The sequence below is a fragment of the Raphanus sativus genome, unplaced genomic scaffold, assembly GCF_000801105.2.
Source record: "Raphanus sativus cultivar WK10039 unplaced genomic scaffold, ASM80110v3 Scaffold0598, whole genome shotgun sequence".
NCBI classification, from domain to species: Eukaryota; Viridiplantae; Streptophyta; class Magnoliopsida; order Brassicales; family Brassicaceae; genus Raphanus; species Raphanus sativus.
Window position 1 is genome coordinate 1 of NW_026615916.1, and position 20,834 is coordinate 20,834.

Sequence of the window (20,834 nt, forward strand, 5' to 3'; positions counted from 1 at the left end):
ATTCTCTTTTTTTTGGGTGGAGAAAAATATTTAGATTTCTAACATACTTCTTATATCTACTTATTTAATAAAATTTCAGATAATAGTATAAATATAATTAATGACTCATAAGTTAAAATCTTAAGAACATGAAAATTAAGTAAGAATCATCAAAATTGTGATTAACATGACAAATAAACAAGAGATCTACTTATTTAATAAAGTTCCAAATAATCCAAAGTAATATATTATTTTAATTAATGATTTTACTAGTCAAAATTATTAAAACATGATAGATAAACAACTTGTCTAAATAGTGAAATAAGCAAAATCACTTAATAGTATCGATAGATAGATAAATATCAAAACTGTTTTTGGTAAAAGAATTTACAGTTTAAAAATTCATTTTATATATTTATCTTAAAAATACTGTGTCCATCCAAAAGTTTCATGTTCTACAAAAAATACTTGTTTTAAAAAAATACATTTTTATATTCTCTATGCATATTTTCCCAACTAATAATGAATGATTGTAATTTTTTTAAAAAATTGATTGAATTCTTAATTGGTTTAGAATCATAAGATAGACAATTACAAAAATATACATTTATAACTGAAATTAGAAAAAATTGAACAATTATATTTTATTAATATGTGTGAAAATTTTATTATTTTGAAAAATAGAGAAATAGCACTTCATCTATTTCCCATTTTTTAAATAAAATGGATTTGCATTTGATTTTTTTTTTTTAGTAAACCAATGTATACTTTATCTATGAAGCTGAAAAGAGCATATTCTTTAAGCAAGCGCCAAGTCACTTTCTTTCCACAACATAAAATAGTTTCGAATACATAACCACAAGCAAAGAAAGCCATTAGATGGTAAACGGCAAGCAATTTTGTTTCCCTCATCACACACGGAGAGTTTTCACAAACACAAAGCACATCCAAACTAGCTAGATAGTAAAAATTGAAGTGCATCTGTGAATTTCCACAGATACATGGCAGAGTGGCCTTACGGCTCCGAACGTTAAAATTTTAGAGACGTTGAGACAGATACTTAGCCAAAGCATCAACAGGCTTGGCCGAGTCCATTTTCTTTCCCATTTCCCCTGACCGGACTTTAATCCTTGCAAGATAGTCAGCTGCAATCCAAGCAAAGCTCAGCATCACTCCATGACCAGACGACTCATCAGGTTCTTGCAGCTCTGTAGACTTCTTCACCCACTCGGGATGGTATGTGACATGGTACCAAGCTGAAGCCTTTTTCTCATACATGACGTTCTTTTCCTCTTCGCTGAGACTCTCTTGCTCCGGTTTTGTTTCCTCGAATACTTTTCTCAGCTCCTTCTTCAGGGAGTTATAAGAATGCTTCAGTCTTTCTTTCAGTTCGCCTTGTTTCTTACTTGTGTACTTAGGCATGGACCAGATGTGACCCGTCACAATCTCTTCCTCTTTTTGCACCTTGTATTGCCCGAGAAGACCAATGAGCTGCCCGTCGTAACAACATTTGTGACCCCATGCCTCAGGGATGAAATCTTCAAATCCTGGTATTTCGAGATCAGTGTCATAAGGGATGTCACTCGGGTCAGAGTTTTCTTCTGAGGAAGCTTCTGCATCTTCGTCGTAAACCTCTTTTACCCGTCTGTAAAGCCGTCCCAAGATCTTCTTCGACCTGTAAGTCTGGTACTCTTCTTTCCCCATGAAATCAGGGTAGAGTTTGGGTTTCAGGTGGAAAGGCATTGTCACCAGCTTCCCTGTCTTTGGGAAATCGACTGCTGTGGCAGCTAGCTCTGCCAGTAGCAAACATTCTTCGTCCATGGCTCCATACTCACTTCTATCAGCATGAACGACGTGTGCATTGCATATTGTACCCAAATGCTCATTCGCCATGTTTTTGACAAAGAATTCTATTATATCCTGTAACAAAAAACCACCGATTACCCAATACTTGTTTTGCAAGCGCGTAGAAAAGAAAGTAAAACAAAGAAATGATTACTAGATAAGCAGATGCTAGAATCATGATATTATTGCAATAGATAATAACTAAAAATAAGGAGCAACGAAGCTCCTGCAGAATGAACTCAATATGATGCTAATAACCTATACCATGCAATCAATAAACTCAGAAGCAAGCATATATAATCAGTTAATCACTACTACAAGCATGCAAAAACAAAGCATCCAGCACTTTCAGAAATATCATAAGAGTTATACTGGAATCATCTATTTATCTTAAGCGTCATCATCTTAAGCCAACCGGAAAAAAAAAAAGTAGAGGGCAAAAGTAGATATTGACCTGGTGGTTGACAGCGCGACCCTTACTCGTTTCTTCAGCTGCAGTATATTGCATGGCGGGAAAGCTTTTTTTGCTGGGAGGGATGAGTCTCTGATCCCAAGCCACGAAGTACAGGTCACCATCAAGGTCACTGCCAGAAGCTTCGTTTGTATGAGGCCTCTCGCCTTTCTGAGGGAAAAGTAGGCAGTCATACATGTCATGCAGCTCGGGTACATCAACAGCTTCTAGAATCCTTACATCCCCTGGGTGAAGACAAGGATTCTTAGCAACGGCTACATAACCTTTCACTACTTGAAAATCTGTCTTCGTCTCCTTAAAACGAGACCCATGTTTGGAGAAACAGTTTTCTATAGACGGTTTTGAGACTTGGATAAAGCATTGGCCCTCTTCAAGTATCCCTGCTTCGTCTAGGCAACCCATTAGCCACCTTCCCGAAGTAACAAAAATTCGAGATTTTTCTCTGAGACCCCAGAGTTGTGCAATCCTGACTGAAGACAACATCCCGCGTAGGTGTGGCTCAGTTTTTGGTTTGAATCCTGCACTCAGCATGATAGCTGCAGTATTTCCCTGTTCAGCACATGAAGCTGTCAGAACTTCAAATGCGACATCGGTGTCATCAAGGATGCGGTTCAGTTTGTAGAGCATAGTTTCCTGCATATCCCAGAATATTTCATCAGGAACACCTAGCACAGACAGGAGGGTGATAATCTGCCGGTTTAAGAACCCAGGTTGAAACCTGGTCCATGAACAGATCTCCAAGATTGTGTGCTTAGAATGGAACTTATCCATACTGTGTCGAAGGGCTAACCGGATTCCATCATCTTTTGATGGCCAACGAGCAACAACTCCTTTGAAACCGGCGTACCGTATCTGATAAGCACAAGGGCTGCAGTGCGAATCCAACTGAAGTTTCTCCATTATCTCTAAAGCGAGGTCAGGTGTGATTGTACCAATTCCATCAGAGAAAGTATACCCATTTCTCTCGATTTCTGGAAGCTCGGTGTCAACCTCGTGAGGCATGACATCTACAGTGGCGTATGTGGAGGAGAAGCACAAGCCCATCCTAGCAGCACACTTTGCTACATTCTTGTCTTTAAACTTCCCCATCCATGTCTTTATATCTGACACTCTTGTTTTCCCGTCTTCAGCGAAAAACCATGCAGAGCGGTCTCTGAGTTGATTAGCCGAGAATGCTAGAAAACTGTATTTTCTACCACATAGTTTAAACCCATCGGTTAGTATGGTCTTTACTCTTTTGAAAACGTGGGTCTTCTGAGAGAAGGAGCTTGAGGTAAGATCCTTCACAATCGGAGCAACAAAGTACGAAAGAACATTTGAGTTCATAGTCTGCATGCTTTCGTCCATGAAAGTTACTCGCAAAAATCTATCAGACAAAGCTTTGTATTTTCTGAGTACCCTGTTGGAGAGCTCAACTTCTGGGGGCAGGCAATAAGCTCTGGTTGGAGTAATCGCTAGCCTTCTGATCTCAGAGATATCATCTGACTGTACATGACTCCCTAAAAGCTTTGGATTATTCTGAATCCATTCCTGAACAAGCTTCAGCCTCTTGTACGCATCAAAAACGGGTCGTTTATAGGTACAGAGATGCTTGAGGGTAGCTATATTGACATCCTTGGGTTGGTTTCTGAGAAGATCAAAGAAGCGCTCAGTCAACTGAAACTGGTTAAAAACCCCTCTGTGCAGCACTGCATTTACTAGGAACATGATCTCAAAGGAGATTCCTTCCCTGTGGTGAATGCAGAAGAAATGATCTGTAATAGGCTCCCCAAAACAGGGCTCATCACGAATCCTGGGAGGCCACCTCACACGCTCCTCATGCACTCTCCGCGCCCTTAGATAGTCCAAGGCTGTATTCATTTTCTTCTCATGCCGAGGAGATATGAGCACTCGATATGTAAGGCATCGGCCAATTGCCCCAGCCTGGGTAAAATCAGTGGTACGGATCCAAGGGTCATCATCATCCAAGAGATCGACGGGAACAGTTTCATAGATATCATCATCGGCTGTTCTGTACCAGACACGGGGTGATGAAGCCAGCTGCAAGAGTAGCACATAGCCATCAAGAGTTCTATACTGCCTGACTGTTCGTATGTCTCTCACCAATAGCTCCAACTTATAATCACAGTTGATCACAGCGTACATCATTGTGTCCTTCAAAGAGAAGGCAGTGCTCTTTGTGAAGCAAAATCTGCAAGTGTTGTCAAAAGGGTCTACGAGGAAATCAACCCCTTCAGCTCTCCAAGAAACAAGAAACTCATCGCGGGCAACCAAGGTCCCAATCTCAATCGAAACACCAGTCAGCTTATAAGGTGTTGTCGTTCTTCTTCTCTGGTTAAGCGTGTACGGGTTCTTAGGCCCCAAGCTGACTTTCAAAGGCTGGCCATCGAGGATGAGCTTGGATTGCCCCGCAGCATCCATTGCACGACCTGCTGACTCAGGAACCGCGAAATGGACAAAGGCATGAGGCTCCACTCTCTTGTAACCATCAAACGTGGGGATGTTTGAAGTGTCAGTGATGTCGAAATTAGGATAAGAACCAGGAGGAGTCCAAGAAGTTTTTAATCTGCATCGCCAAACGAGTCCTACTTCTTCTTCAAGGTAATCTGTAAGCTCTTTTGCAGTTGTTTTATCCCCAAACCCACCAACGCTTACTTGTGTCACAACCGTGTTCTTGATGTTTCCTTCTGACCCCATTCTCCTGAGAAACAAAAAAGAACAAATATAAGATAATCGTTCCGAGTCTCAGTAATCAGATCAACAAAATAAACAATGACTACAAAACACCATGAAAATAAGTAGATGTAATTAGAATCATGCATAAACAACAAAGCAGGTGAGATCATCATAAGAAACTGACTCCATAAGCACCTTTGATTGTTTATGGTAATGAGGAATAAATAATGCACTGAGTCACTGAACGAACACAAAAAACTCTTAAGATACATCTCAGATACTTAATAAGTAACTGTTCAAGTTCACATCATCAACCAATGATCAGACAAAGAACATATCAATCATGGCGTTCAAAACCCTAATTCGCTGCTCCCTTAGAAGTTCAAATGAGAAGAAACATCAAACTGAGAGACGATACTGATGATTTAATTATGAAGATAACCCTAACGACCGTACAGAATTATACAACAGTACAAAGAGAACCTGGGGACTTACAAAGTGATATCTTCGATCTCAAGGTTGGCAGTGAGATCGGGAGAGACATGGAAGCAATGCGGAGAAGAAAAGGATAATAGGAGAGTGAGCGATTAGTACAGTGGAACCGCCATAGCTAAAAACCATCAACCATCGTCTTCTACCAGTCAACGGAAGAGAGTGTTGTGCTAATCGTGTGATTAGACGTTTCTTTATGGGCTTTTTTTACAACAATATAAGCATATGGTCTTTATGGGCTTTTAATGGGCCTTTGTATATTATAGAAATTCCATTTTTCTACAACAGTATTTTGTTACGTTTGAACTTTTTTTCATTGTTCAAAAAAAAAAGAACTTTTTTCTACAATGCTTGTTTTCCTTCCTTTTTTTTTGAAAAAGAAAAAGTTCTACAATGCTTGTTTATGGAAATAGTACTTCCATTCAAGAATTATAAAGTTCTATTTCACAAAGATATTTTATGATATTTGCATTTTGACTTACTAACAAGTAACAATAATTTATTTCCATTCAATACCTGTTTATGGAAATAGTATTTCCATTTAAGAATTATTAAAACTATTTTACAAAGAATATATTATGCTATTTGCATTTTGACTAACTAACAATAAATAATTTATGGATTAAGTAAAGATTACCCTATAGCTGTCATCAATTCAACTTTACATTCAAAATTGTGAATAGACGAGAAGAAAGACGTTTAAGCAAGCTAAGCTACGAGTTACAAATTAGTTTTTGTCAAATAATGCAGACTAAATCTTCATTTGGGCAACCGTGCGGATATTGAATTTCATATTTTTGATGTCATATAAATTTGCATTGTTTTAACCACTCATTTAGCATGTAATTGATCATATAGTTTAGTATTTAGACATTTTTAGGTTGTATTTTCATTCACATGTCTTTATTAGATGTTAAAGTGTTTTTGTGAAATTTTTAGAGGTGTTTGAGGCTGTTTTGAGGAAAAAGAGGTCAAGAATGATCTTTGGTCAAGAGGTACAAGATGAAGTTTTAGAGCGGGTCGTCGCAGCGACCTTACACACCCACTCTAGTCATGACAAGATCATCGAAGAACATGAGATATGGGAACGGGTGTGTGCACCGAGGAGACCAAGCCGCTGTGGCACTTGGTAAAGCACGCAAACCTTGAGCAAAGTCTGGAGCGGGTTGGGACAGCGAGTTAAGTAACACGCTGTACGTCATGCGAGTTATAGAGCGGGTACTCACAGCGAGGTACAAAATATTTTATATAGAAAAAGATGTTAAAGTCACACTATGAATGCTAAAGTAAATAAATATGATGTTTTATCTAAAAATATATTCGATATTTAGCTGACTATCGATAAAATATATTGACTGGTATTATGTAATATTAATATTTTTAATTGTGTCGTTTTTAATTTGTCTTATACAATATAAACAATATAGAGAGTTCACAGTTCTATATGTTTCAATTAAGTATAGCTAATATTATTTTGAAAAATAACAAAAAGTGAAGTATTTATTAAAAAAAAAAATATCAATATAATATTTAAAACACCATTATTATTGAAATAAAATATCAATCAAAATTTATGTAAGAAAACAGATTATTGTTATTAAAACGTCACCAATATATACTGAAAATCCAAAAACTAACGTGAGAAAAATATTTCCAATTTTTTTATGATTCGTGAAATTAAAACATCAAACAAACTTGTGTGTTGCACGGGTTCATATCTAGTATGAAATAAACAATTCTCATTAGCTGGTGAATCCAATAATTTCTCAAAAACAAATCTACGTTCAGAAAGCGCAAGTCATTAATTAGTTTTTGTTTAAACAAGACTGATCGGTTTTGTGAAATTTTCATATCAATGATTCTTTCGCCGATTGGCTTTTTTTTTGTTCGTGTGGGCTGAATATTAGACTAGCTAAAGGCCCAAAGTTATACCCCTCTCGTGGCTCGTTCTTACTGCATTTACTGCACGGCATCATGCTCTTGTCGTAATGTTTCTTTCTGCCGTCCTCTTCCACTATCATTAAGAGCATCTCCATCAGAGGTTTAAAGAGAAGTTCACATGTTTTTCCAAAAAAAAAAAAAAAAAAAAAGTTATAAACCTGTGTCAAAATAGTTGACCGTAAAAACCCCGTATTTCTGCGGGCTCCACGCGTCGTGGTGGTCCGCGATTGGACCAGTATTAATTTTATCTTTTTTACAAAAGTCAAATGAAAAAAAAAAATAATAATAAACTAGATCATGATCCGCTCGACCGAGCGGAAGTCAATTTTTTTTTAATCTTTGTTTGTACTAAATGTTATATATGATTGCAATATGTATTAATATAAAATTTTGATAAATAACAATGTGTACTAATGTGTTTAAATAAGCAATGTGTTTAATCACTAAATTTGATTTTTAAATTTTATGATAACGTAAAGTAGATTTTAAATATATTATTTAAAATATATAGTGCTATATATTTTGTATTTTCAACATTTATCATATAAAACTTACACTCGGGTATTATTTACGATTTTTGCAAAGGCCATGTATAATTCAGTTTAAAATGTATTCTATATTGTTTAGTTTTATGTAGTATCGAGTTTGTATAATTCAATTTTGTGTTTAAAAAACAATATCAAAACTGTCTTTCGTATGTAAAAATAACACTTTGCAAGCGCGAGTTGTGTATTTTTATTGTAACATAAAATCTGATATAAAACTTATGTTTTTTGTACATTACGAAGTTTATTTTTTTAAAAATAATTATTATATAATTTCAAAGTGAATTTTATCTCTGAGGTCTAATATATTTTGTGTGTAATGGTTCAAAGCATTTTCGATATATATTATATTTCAGTTTGGTTTGTTTTTAGTATTATTGTATAAGTATAATACTATACAATATTATTATATTCTATACAATATATAAAGCTATATGTGTTATTTGTTTTAAAAAGTAGATTAGACCCAACGTAGTTAAAGAATAGTCATATCTTTATGTATGTGACTATGACTTATCTACCTAATGTTATCCGTACAAATAAAATCAATATGGCCAATGAAAGTATACTGATCAATTTAAAATGAATTGTATAGGGTAACTCTAGTACGATTAATTTTTTAGTATTCTTAGTATCTATCTTATTTAATCGACATGTAATAAAAGTGAAAACTATATATGGAATATGGACAAAGAGAGAAATTGTATTTAAGGAAATACATCAATGCAAAGTTAGATTATGGTATGTATTATATATAAAGAATGAGACATTTAGTTTAAATATATGAGGTCCACCTTTTAAAATCCACCTAGAAGAAGTTGTAATGTTTCTGATTTAATAAGATAAGACTAGAGTTTGATCCGTCCTTTCAAAGGGCGGGGAAGATTTTTTTTTTGCCATCATCTTATGCATTGATCTTTCGGGTTTGTTAAATGTCTGAGATTATTATCAATCTTAAAAGTTTGCATTTTGATGATTCTCGTTGGTACATAAGATATTTATATATATATATTTTGTTGACAAATTTATTTAACCCGTCTTTTTGTTCACCAATATGTTTAAATATGATGTTCGGTTTTCGGTTTTGGTTTTGGTTTTAGGTTGTTTTTCGTTTTGGATTTCTGTTTCAGTTCAATTATGATTTTTCCTTTTTTGTTCAAGAGATATATAAACCGTTCTGTTATTTTTGAAATAAGATAATATATTTATATTTTCCTGACCCGGATATACGGAATCAGTTTTTTCAACAATTTATTTACAGAAATTATAAATTTCATACATGTATTTTTATTTAATTTTTTATTTATAGATAATTAAATTAAAATTAATAAATATAATTTTATGAAACTAAGATAATTCATTTATATAACCCGTCCTTATTAATTTACTTATATTTTAAAACTGTAAATTATAGTAATTTTTTTTATCTTGGCCAAAGCTTACTTTAATATTATATAAATTAACTATATTTCATTCAACCCATATCATACTATATTGAATTATGTTTAATATTTTAATTTAACTATGTAATTATTTATTATTTTATATATCTTAATTTACTATTTTGTTTTAATACGTTGAAGTATATGTGGTAAAATTCATGAATGTATTCTAGTCTTTAGTTTTATGATATGTAAAATATTTAATAAATGAATTAAGTCACTTTATATTTAGTTGATGTATTAATTTAATTATGAATATAAATATTATGGGTATTATTTTGTGTTTTATAATGAAAGAATAGATATTTGTAAATAATTTTATTAATAGTAATACGAATTTTATTATTTAAAACTAAATATTTAAAAGAATTTTATGTTTACATATTAAATAAAAATATATTAAAAGATATTAAAAGATATTAGTAAAATAAAATCTTGGAAAATGATACTTGACAATATCTTTTTAGATATCTTATTTTGAAAATATTAAAATAATAGATTGAATATAGTATATATTTAATAGTAATTAAGTTAGTTGTAAGAGAAAAAATAGAATATAAATCAATGAAATTGTCCAATCTAGAATACTTGTAAGTAGATAAAAAGTTAAGTTTATTTAAGGAATTATGTATATTTAATTACAATTAAATTAGATATATAAATATATAATATGTTAAATTAATTAAATTATTAGAGAAATGGCCAACATGCACTTTTTGATAGTCCAAAAAGTAGTCGATAAATATCGTTCCTGTTTTAATAGTATTGATGGAGCATAGGGAATCGAGAGGGGAGGTTCACCAATAAGGGTGCTCTTAAATACCCAATTACATAAGTTGATTATTAAACCGTATGCTCTGCCCACGCATAATAAATATTGAACGTTAAAAGCGAATATACCTAACCAATTAATGAAGTGACACGTGAATTCCCCAACTCACCGCCAAAAAATTCTAAACACATCGAGAAATTTTTAATGAATCAAATCTCCTAAAGTAAGCATTAAAATATAATTAAAAATGATATGAAGTGGAAGAAAAGCGGATAAGGTGGACCCCGGTAACCCCCCCACCGTTTGTTTGGTTAACAGAGTTACATTATATCCATAGGAAGACAGTACGAGTCTGATCTATAAATACCTCCACCTAGACCTGGCAAAAGACTGGAATTGAGGACCCGCACAAAAACCAAACCAAAATACCTAACATAAAACAATATATATATATATAGGTTTGTATTTTATTTTAGTAGTTTTGAGGCTTTTATATATATATATATATATACTAGGATAGGCCCGCCCTACGGGCGGGATTTAATGGATCGATATTTGTAAAAGATATATTTTTGTGTAAATTTTTTTGTATGTTAAATTGGGGGTAAATATAATTATGTTGTTTACACCAAATTTCAATTATATAACTAAAAATGACCGGATTCTAAATATATTGGCTGTTTTATAAATTGTAAATATATTGGATTTTTGTCGAAAAAGAAAAGAAAAAAATCAATCGGATTCAATCAAAAGCGAGAAAAATATTTCAATAAAATTAAAATGGTCAGATAATTGATAATTGTTTTCAATTGTGATGAATTTTTAAGAGAGAAAAAAAAAATTTGTATCTTAACATTTTAAAAAGCTTCAAATGGTTATAGGTTATGAAATTATATAATGTAATAATAAAAAATACGCATTGAGCTATTTTGGTATTTACAACATCTCTTGAAATTTAAAATAACTGCCACAAAATTACATGAAATGTAGAAAATAATAATCTTGAAACAAACTAATGCAAAATATAATGTAGAAAATAATAATCTTGAAACAAAATAATGCAAAATATTATGGAAAATATTATGGGATGAGGACCAAATAAATATTTAATAAAAAAGGAGAAAAACAATGCAGACAATTAGCCATCCACACGGATTCTCATGTGTTATATTAGTCTATTGGATTGGATTCATTGAAAAATATGCTGACATTAGCCATCCACTCGTATCTTTCATGTCTTTGCTTCCAAACCTTTTTTAATGTTTTGGTTCTTTTTCTGGTTGGTTTTTTCATTTTGTATATGTTCTTTTCTCTGGTTCCTTTTTTGTGGTTCGTTTTTCATTTTTATATGTGCGTAGTTTTGGAGATGTATGCGGGTGAGCCATGGTAAGAGGTTGAGTCACGTGATCTTGTGTCTGTTTTGTTGAGTGGAGAAGCGCCTGAGATTCCAGAGTGTGTGCCGTCAGATGCAAGGGATTTTCTAGAAACGTGTTTTGCAAGTGATCCTGAGAGTAGAGGAAGTGCTTTGGGTTTGCTATTGCATCGATTGTTTGTTAATGCATAAACGAAACTACAAAGGCTATACTTTTGTTGATCTTTAGCGTCTACTATTTTCAAACCAATTTTAATGTTTTATAACATATAAATTCTGATTAGGTATTTATTTGGAGTACATATCAATTTATACATAAAAACAAACGTATAGAAACTTATCCATACCTGACTACTGAATCCTTTCACGGTTGTGTATATTGTATTCTTGAGATGTTTTTCTTATGTTTAGAGTCCCATGGGTATCTAAAACGTTATTTCAGTCAAGAATAAAGCGACAACAATTTAAAGGTAACTACAGAAATAGACTGTTATTCAGTAACCTATACATTGATGATAGGACAAAAGAGACTTCAAGAGAAAAGAGCAGAGTAAAAGAGTACATTCCAGGAATCAGGTAGACCAGGAAGATACCAGTGGCTACAATCATAACCAGGATGGTTCCAATGTAAGCACAAGGATGAGTATCTTTACGGCGTTGAGATAGACCGGTTTCTTCAATCTCCTCATCACTTTGTTTAAAATCACCCAAGCAACAGGTGACCCTCCTGAATATTTCCTCCCGTAGAATGGCTGTGTGCGACTCTTACATGACTTCATTGGCTCTCCCCAATCCCTTCCACTGCCAACAAAAGATCGTCTAGATAATGTTAGAGAATGAGATAACCATAATCACCTAGACAATAACGTACAGTATCAAAATAATACTCATGGCAGGTTTTGAGCACATCAGGATAAAATATTCGTCTCAGTGCATAAATTTTAAAGAGCTATTATACATAGATCAAATGGTCTTTAAATTATCAATTTCTTGTATAAAGATTAAAATTAAAATGTTTATGATTCCCTAATAGCTATGATATGCCTAGAAAATGCTTAACCAGTAACATCAACTACCCATTGAAACAGATTTCTTTGTTTGTTTACTTACTCGGTGAACAGGAGAAACACCATTGAAAAAAACCTTGGTCTTAGATGGATTGACAAATGCATTAACCCATCGAGCCAAGTGGTCATCCCTTTGTAATAAGCGACCAGTCTGTTCATGTCTTTGTACAATCTGTCCCATCTTCCATGTATCTGGGCCACACAAACACATGTAGACGTCATCAAATGAGTCAAAACTTAAAAACGAAGAAAACAAAAAGCCAAAGAAAATGTACGTCTGGATGTGATCGATATGGGTCCACTAATGCCAACCATTGAAAATCAAGACGTCCATGCCTCTCCACAATTTTGCCTTGCTTAACTACCTCAATGATTCCGTTGTAGAAGACGCTCTGGTATGGTTTCCCTTCCCCGGCGGAGATGACATAACCCACCAGATCAAATACTCCAGGCTGTGCAACATGGAGGAGTTTGATCGAATGCTCTGGTATGGCTACACTTTCCATTTTCCTTTTTCTGTATATCACTGTCTCTTGCCATGAACCACAAAAAATGTCACTCAACCTGAAAAACATTAAAAAGCTGAAATTTTAAAACACATCGAAAGATCACTGCTTCTCTACACAGCCTAAGTCAGAAACATTAGATAAAACAGGAAACTTTACAATCTAAAGTGAAGTTTGTCTCCGAAAGAAAACTATTAAGTAAACAGAATAAGATTCAACTTTCATGGCAAATCCTTTCCATCAACTTCCTGTAACAAAAACAGAGACAAAATCAGAATCAGAATTCAAGGCAAATCCTTACCATCGTCTTTTTCCAGCATAAACTATATATAACCCATCATCCTCAAATCACAAACCTGCAAAAATGGTAATTTCAAATAAGAGCAAAATCTAGTAAAACTCAAACAAAACCCAGATTAGTCTGGCTCAGCGGTGGTAATCCTCTGTACAGCCTCTTCTCTCTTCCTCTGCACTCCTCTCTGCTCTTCCACACCGCATCGCTTTTTCTGGTTCGTCTTCACCCTTTGATTATTCAAACTGCACCCAAATCAAAGCCACACAGTACACAGATGATAAGAAAGTAAATAATTTGTAGATCTAAAAAGGAGGAGGAGATTCGTTACAATTGATAGAGATGGCAGTGGAGATAGAGAGACATGAGCAGAGATCTCGCGAGGGTACAACGCAGAGTAGCGGAGGTGCAGTGGCGGAGTCGGCGGCGCAGTGGCGGAGTCAGAGACGCAGTGGCATCGAGAGAGGTCAGACAGCGTGAGAAGCATAACTCAAGATGGAGAAACCCCTGAGACTTCAACGGAGAAGCTCGTTTATAAGGGAAGATGAAAAGCTCATCGAAGAAAACGATTTATGAAACGCAGAGTTTAAAGAAGAAGGGACAGGTGTCGCGCCAAAAAGACTGAATTTCTGACGTGGACGTCGACGTGGACACCCCAGGAGGGATGAAAAGCTTATTTTATATATAAAGATAATTGTTTGAATGTATTGAGAAAAAAAGTTATTGAATTATTTTAAAATCTAGATTTTTTTTATTTTCAAATATCTAAAATAATTAGAATCATCCATATTTTTTATTTGAATCATATTAATTATTCAATAATTTACTTAAAATATTTGATAATTCATCTGAATTACCCAAATAACTAAATTGGAAATTTACCAACCAAACCAAACCAAACCAAATCCAAAAATATTTGAACCGGAAATAGGTAATAAATTAAATAGATCCTCCAAGTCCATCGTTTGTTTAATAACGGAGTTATATTATATCCGTAGGAAAGACTACGAATCTGATTTATAAAGACCTCTCTCATCGTCTTCTTCAACCACTTCGTTCTCTAGCTTATTATACAGTTCGCATCAAATCAAAATTAGGGTTACGAATTCTCCGCTAAACTGATCAGGTGTCTCTCTCTCTCTCTCTCTCTCTCTCTCTCTCTCTCTCTCTCTCTCTCTCTCTCTCTCTCTCTCTCTCTCTCTCTCTCTCTCTCTCTCTCTCTCTCTCTCTCTCTCTCTCTCTCTCTCTCTCTCTCTCTCTCTCTCTCTCTCTCTCTCTCTCTCTCTCTCTCTCTCTCTCCATCTTCTCCCATTATTTAACGCGAATATGTCTAATTGATTGATTTCGTTCAATTATCTCATTCCGATTAGATCTGAAAACGAAATCGATTCGATCTGCAAAACGGTTTATGTGACGGATTATTATAGATTGCACATCGTATTCTAACCTTGTGGATCATTCAGATTGTGAAGAACGATGGAGGCATTTGGAAAATCATCCGCCAATGTGATTTACTTGTCTGCGATACTGGATCCTCGTGAAGGACCCGACACGTGTCACAAATGCGACTACAAATGCGAGAACGAGAACGTTTGCGGGAACGTGTACCGGTGCAAGCTAACCGGTTTAACCCACGTCTGTGACAAGAACTGCAACCAGCGGATCTGATATGCTGCGAAGAGTATATGTGAGGAAGGGAAACGGAAGAGGAGAAGGAAATGAAGTTACCGTGGATGAGCTGGCAGTAGAGTAAAGGTTGTTAGTTGATTTGATTGTACTTGGGCCCTCAGTATATAAAGGGACCTAAGTGATAATAAGAAGTTAGTTAGTTGGTTAGCCTCTGGGCAGTTAGAGAGTGCAAGTTGTATTTGGCTTAGACTCCGATCTGTGGAGCTAAGAGAGGGTGGTTGGGCGGATCTTATTCAATATACATCTCAGTTCTAACAAATTGGTGACGGTGAGCGTTCTGGATCGGGAACTTCGCGAAGATGAAGAACACGAAGCAAGCGATCGAGAGTCAATCGGATCCTCCGATATCACTGGATTTGCTCGCGACGACGTTACGCGATCACACGGCGTCTCAGATCGATACGAATCGGCGATTCACTGAGTCATTTCATGAGTTGGAGAAGAATGCGAAAGCGATGGAATCACGAATCGAAGCATCACTGGAGGCGAAGATCGAAGCATGTTACGAGAAGATGTGCGCACGGTTAGAGAAGAAGCTATCAAAATCGATTGAGGTTTCCGACGAGTCTCCACCGCCGTATCGTCATCCTAACTTTCAGGTACACAACTCCACCTCGGAACCTGGCCGTAGCCTTAGGAATGAGGAAGCGATTGAGAGAACCATGGTAGTTGGTAGTAGGGAACGAATGTTGAAGCGTGTGGAATTGCCTGTGTTTGATGGCGTTGATGCGTATGCCTGGTTTGCGTTAGCTGAACGTTTTTTCAGGATAGGAGGTTACGACGACAGAGCGAAGTTGGAAGTCGTCTCTGTGAGCTTAGCAGGGGACGTGCTGAGCTGGTTCAATAGTGAGATGCATCGGAGGGGTTTTAGAAGCTGGATTGAGTTTAAACAGAAGCTGGTATCGAGGTTTAGCAAGGAGAAGTTTAGAGACCCCAGTCAGCCGTTTTTCGCAGTGAAACAAACGGGTACTGCAGCTCAGTATATACATGCCTTTGAAGATTTGTCGACTCAAGTAACTGGTCTAACAGACACGCAACTAGAAGGCATCTTTATGAACGGCTTGACACCAGAGATGAGGGAGGTTGTCAATATGTGCAAACCAGTGGATTTGGAAGAAATGATTTCATCAACTTATCAAATGGAGGACAGTGTGCTGTACAAAGTTGTTTGTAGAGAGAGACAAGCTGAAAAGAAGGACAGCTTAAAAGCAACATCAACAAAGCCTTACTCTTCTCAAAGGAGTAATTCAGGATGGACTTTCAAACCGCAGCAAATTAAACAAAGTGAAGCAGGGGGTCAGAGACCTCAGTTACGTTTGACAGAGACTCAGAGAGCTGAAAAGAAGCGTTTGGGACTTTGTTTTACTTGCGATGAGAAGTGGTCAAGACAACATTCGTGCCCAAACCGTTCTCTTCAGGTGTTGACTGTAGTTAATGGAGTCGAAATGGAGATTGTGGATCAGGCTTTGGTAGAAGTGGACGAAGAAGTTGTTGGTTCAGAAGCATCGATGATGGAACTTTCCCTAAGTTCTTTTTTGGGCCTATCGTCACCAAGAACTACTAAACTGCTTGGTTCAGTGAAAACAAATAAGATGGTGGTGATGATTGATAGTGGGGCAACCCATAATTTCATATCACCAACAGCTGTGAAGATGAACAGGCTACATGTTACACCAAACGACAAATTGAGCGTGCTCTTGGGTACTGGAATTTCTGTTAGTGGTTCAGGAGTTTGCCAAGACGTGGAGTTGATGCTTCCTGAGATGTCTTTTAAAGCAGATTTCATCGTTCTGGAACTGGGGAATGCGGACATAATCTTGGGAGTGCAGTGGTTACGCACTTTGGGCAAGTGTATGGTTGATTGGGAACGGAATGAATGGTCTTTTATCTACAACGGGGTCCCAGTCACATTACTTGGTGATCCAACACTTCATGAACAGAGAGTTTCTATTAAAACATTGACGGTAAAGGCTCAAGCGAGTAAAGGTGTATCAGAAATGGAGTTAAAAGCAGTAGAGGGCATTAAGGTCGTTGACGATATCTTGCCTCCGCTGATAGAAAAGAAGTTACAAGAGTATGAGGAGGTATTTCAGAAACCGGTGGGATTGCCTCCAGTCAGAGGCAGGGAACATGCTATTAGGCTACAAGATAACTCCAAGCCTATAAGCGTGAGACCTTATAGGTATCCTCAAGCGCATAAAGAAGTCATGGAGAAGATGGTTAAGGAAATGTTGGAAGAAGGATTGATTAGACCTAGTCAGAGCCCGTTTTCTAGCCCAGTCCTACTGGTCAAGAAGAAGGACAACTCTCATCGATTCTGTGTGGATTATAGGGCTCTGAATAGGGCAACAATTCCAGATAAATATCCTATACCAATGATTGATCAGTTGTTGGATGAGTTGCATGGAGCAAAGATATTTTCAAAGCTGGACCTTCGAGCTGGGTATCATCAGATAAGAATGCAAGAACAGGATGTCGCGAAAACGGCGTTTCGGACACATGATGGTCACTTTGAGTTTCTAGTGATGCCATTCGGCCTCACTAACGCTCCGGCCACGTTCCAAGCATTGATGAATGATATCTTCAGACGGTTCCTGCGGAAGTTTGTACTAGTTTTCTTTGATGATATTCTCATCTATAGCAGCAGTGTGGAAGAGCATGAGAAGCATTTGAGTTTGGTCTTAGAGGAGTTCAAGAAGCACAAACTCTTTGCAAACAGGAAGAAGTGCGCATTTGCCCAAGGAAGAGTTGAATATTTGGGGCATGTGATATCCAGTGAAGGAGTTGCTACTGATAGTCAGAAGATCGTTGCAGTACAACAATGGCCTACTCCAAAATCAGTTAAAGCGTTGAGAGGATTTTTGGGATTGACGGGCTATTATAGAAAGTTTGTATAGAGCTATGGACCTATTGCGAGACCTCTCACGGAGCTTCTCAAGAAAGATCAATTCGAGTGGTCTGAGTTAACACAGAGGGCGTTTGATAAGTTGAAAAAAGCGATGGTCACAGCACCAGTATTAGCTCTACCTGACTTCTCTCAGCTGTTCATTGTGGAATCAGATGCTTCAGGCTTCGGTCTAGGAGCAGTATTAATGCAAAATAATCATCATATCGCTTACTTCAGCAAAGGATTGACACACAAAGAACAGCAGAAGCCGATATATGAGAGAGAACTCATGGCGATAGTGATGGCAATACAGAAGTGGCGTCATTACTTATTGGGAAGAAGGTTTGTAGTCAGAACTGATCAACAAAGCCTTAAGTACTTATTGGAGCAGCGTGAGATAACCCTGGATTATCAAAGGTGGTTAACGAGGATATTGGGTTATGAATTCGATATTGAGTACAAGGTTGGAAGCGAGAATAAAGTTGCAGATGGTCTCTCTCGAATAGAGTATGAGAAAATGGAGAAGGTGCAAGTAGACTTGATGGCTTTAACGGTTCCGTCATCATTACAGTTGCAGGATTTGTATCGAGAGGTGGACAATAATGAGGAGATACAAGAGACGATTCACAGAGTGTTGAATAAAGAACCAATGAAGGATGGGTTTACTGTGGTGAATGGTCGTTTGTTTTATAAAAATGCTATGGTCATTCCTTCTGATTCAACACAGCTTCCTATCATCCTACAAGAGTATCATGACAGCTTAATGGGGGGTCATGCAGGCGTTTTAAGAACATTACAGTGTGTGAAAGCTATATTCTACTGGTCGAAGATGAGAAAGACAGTTCAAGAATATGTGGCAGCCTGCACAGTATGTCAGACACACAAGACTTCAACTCTGGTTCCAGCAGGCTTGTTACAACCGATTGAATTACCAGTCCGTATATGGGAAGATGTTGCTATGGACTTCATTGAAGGGTTACCAGTATCACAAGGGGTTAATGTCATTTTAGTGGTGGTGGATCGCCTCAGTAAATATGCTCATTTCATGACTTTGAAGCATCCTTTCACTGCGGTTGATGTAGCCAACAAGTTCACGAAGGAGGTGATTCGTCTACATGGGTATCTGAAATCGATCATCTCTGATCGAGATAGGATATTCCTGAGTACGTTTTGGAAGGAATGCTTTCGCTTATCAGGCACCAGGTTGCGTTTTAGTACTGCCTTTCACCCACAATCTGATGGTCAAACAGAGGTGCTGAACAGGTGTTTGGAGACTTATTTGCGTTGCTTTGCATCCACACACCCTAAGACTTGGTCGAAGTACATTCAGTGGGCAGAATTGTGGTATAATACAGCGTATCATACAGCTTTGAAATGCACTCCATTCAAGCTGGTGTATGGCAGAGACCCTCCACAGTTGCTCGCTTATGAGCCAGGGTCGACTATGAACTTTGAGGTTGAGACTGCTTTTCAGGAGAGGGATCGTATGCTGGTTACCATCAAAGATAATCTGCTGAGAGCACAAGAGCTTATGAAGAATAATGCTGATAAGCATCGAAGAGATTTGGAGTTTGAGGTGGGCGCAATGGTTTTCTTGAAACTGCGACCATACCGACAGCATTCTGTGAGTAAGAGGTTGTTTCAGAAGCTTGCGGCGCGTTATTACGGTCCATTTGAGGTTCTAGCGAGAGTAGGCAAGGTGGCTTACAGGTTGAAACTACCTGAGTCTTCACGAGTTCATCCGGTTTTTCATGTGTCACAGCTTAAACCGGTTGTTGGGGATGCTACGGTTGTTGGGGAGCTTCCTTCGATATTGGATGGGTCTGATGAAGTGCGCATTGAACCAGAATCGATTATGGATACGAGATATGATGCTGAAGGTTACTTGGAGGTTTTGATTAAGTGGAGTCATTTGCCAGAACATGAGACATCGTGGTTGCGTGCTAGAGAAGTTAAACATCAGTTTCCTTCCTTTTCACTTGAGGATAAGCTGAAACTCGCGAACGGGGGTATTGATATGCTGCGAAGAGTATATGTGAGGAAGGGAAACGGAAGAGGAGAAGGAAATGAAGTTACCGTGGATGAGCTGGCAGTAGAGTAAAGGTTGTTAGTTGATTTGATTGTACTTGGGCCCTCAGTATATAAAGGGACCTAAGTGATAATAAGAAGTTAGTTAGTTGGTTAGCCTCTGGGCAGTTAGAGAGTGCAAGTTGTATTTGGCTTAGACTCCGATCTGTGGAGCTAAGAGAGGGTGGTTGGGCGGATCTTATTCAATATACATCTCAGTTCTAACAGGATCCTTTATGATAACCACACCTCTTTGTGCCGAGCCAGTGGCAGGATGTTCCCACTCTCCTCGGCTGAGGAACAGGCGGTTAGAGGAGTCCGTAGGAAGCTTGATGATGAGCCCTCTGAGAGCTGCGTTAAGCGTCGTCGTCGGCGTGATGCTCAGTTTCATGCTTCTCCTTTTGAGAGGTCTTTTGCTGCTGTGAGCCCGATTTGCAGCAGAGCTGGAGATGGAATGGAGATGAACTAGAAGAGACATAGAATAATAACTATGGAATAAAAGATGTTATTCCAGGGTGACTAGGTGTAGCTCCCTGGTCTGAAGAAGCATTTTATCTTTACTATTATTGAACTCTATCTAGTAGTTATAACGTAGGAGAGACTTTGTGATTCTGCTGCTTTGTTCTGGACGTTCTTGTTTTAATATTAACTAGGTGAATTAGAAGAATAACCCCACTTGTTTCATCTTTTGCTACTGCTTGTTTGTCCTTGTGTTTTGGACACACCGTGTAGACGCAGCTTTTTGTTTAGCTGCCTATCTTTGTTCTCGACTGTTACAAGATAGCATTGG

The 20,834-nt window shown here is 37.1% G+C and overlaps 3 protein-coding genes across 3 annotated transcripts; 1 reads left to right on the top strand and 2 right to left on the bottom strand.

Annotated features, from left to right (window-relative positions):
• Positions 1-774: 774 nt before the first annotated feature.
• Positions 775-5,638, bottom strand: LOC108842298 (RNA-dependent RNA polymerase 6). The gene is made up of 3 exons (XM_018615164.2): positions 5,468-5,638; positions 2,279-4,997; positions 775-1,899 (listed from the first exon to the last, which is right to left on the bottom strand). Exons 2-3 carry the CDS (start codon positions 4,991-4,993, stop codon positions 1,018-1,020), a joined length of 3,597 nt encoding a protein of 1,198 aa, XP_018470666.2. The 5' UTR covers positions 4,994-4,997; positions 5,468-5,638; the 3' UTR covers positions 775-1,017.
• A 6,318-nt stretch (positions 5,639-11,956) lies between these two features.
• On the bottom strand, positions 11,957-13,962 carry LOC130502595 (uncharacterized). The gene is made up of 5 exons (XM_056997338.1): positions 13,733-13,962; positions 13,411-13,646; positions 12,879-13,167; positions 12,647-12,795; positions 11,957-12,337 (listed from the first exon to the last, which is right to left on the bottom strand). Exons 3-5 carry the CDS (start codon positions 13,107-13,109, stop codon positions 12,142-12,144), a joined length of 576 nt encoding a protein of 191 aa, XP_056853318.1. The 5' UTR covers positions 13,110-13,167; positions 13,411-13,646; positions 13,733-13,962; the 3' UTR covers positions 11,957-12,141.
• A 915-nt stretch (positions 13,963-14,877) lies between these two features.
• On the top strand, positions 14,878-20,513 carry LOC108841646 (uncharacterized). The gene is made up of 2 exons (XM_018614401.1): positions 14,878-15,060; positions 20,271-20,513. Exons 1-2 carry the CDS (start codon positions 14,878-14,880, stop codon positions 20,511-20,513), a joined length of 426 nt encoding a protein of 141 aa, XP_018469903.1.
• Positions 20,514-20,834: the final 321 nt, after the last annotated feature.

Bases quoted from the DNA above. Each gene is read 5' to 3' on its own strand.
- LOC108842298 (XM_018615164.2), bottom strand. From the start codon at position 4,993: ATGGGGTCAGAAGGAAACATCAAGAACACGGTTGTGACACAAGTAAGC. The intron at 1,900-2,278 runs GTCAATATCTAC...TTTTTGTTACAG, and splicing joins GTCGCGCTGTCAACCACCAG to GATATAATAGAATTCTTTGT.
- LOC130502595 (XM_056997338.1), bottom strand. From the start codon at position 13,109: ATGGAAAGTGTAGCCATACCAGAGCATTCGATCAAACTCCTCCATGTT. The intron at 12,796-12,878 runs GTACATTTTCTT...TGTGTGGCCCAG, and splicing joins CATATCGATCACATCCAGAC to ATACATGGAAGATGGGACAG. The intron at 12,338-12,646 runs GTAAGTAAACAA...TTTTGTTGGCAG, and splicing joins GTGTTTCTCCTGTTCACCGA to TGGAAGGGATTGGGGAGAGC.
- LOC108841646 (XM_018614401.1), top strand. From the start codon at position 14,878: ATGGAGGCATTTGGAAAATCATCCGCCAATGTGATTTACTTGTCTGCG. The intron at 15,061-20,270 runs CGGATCTGATAT...CTCAGTTCTAAC, and splicing joins GTGACAAGAACTGCAACCAG to AGGATCCTTTATGATAACCA.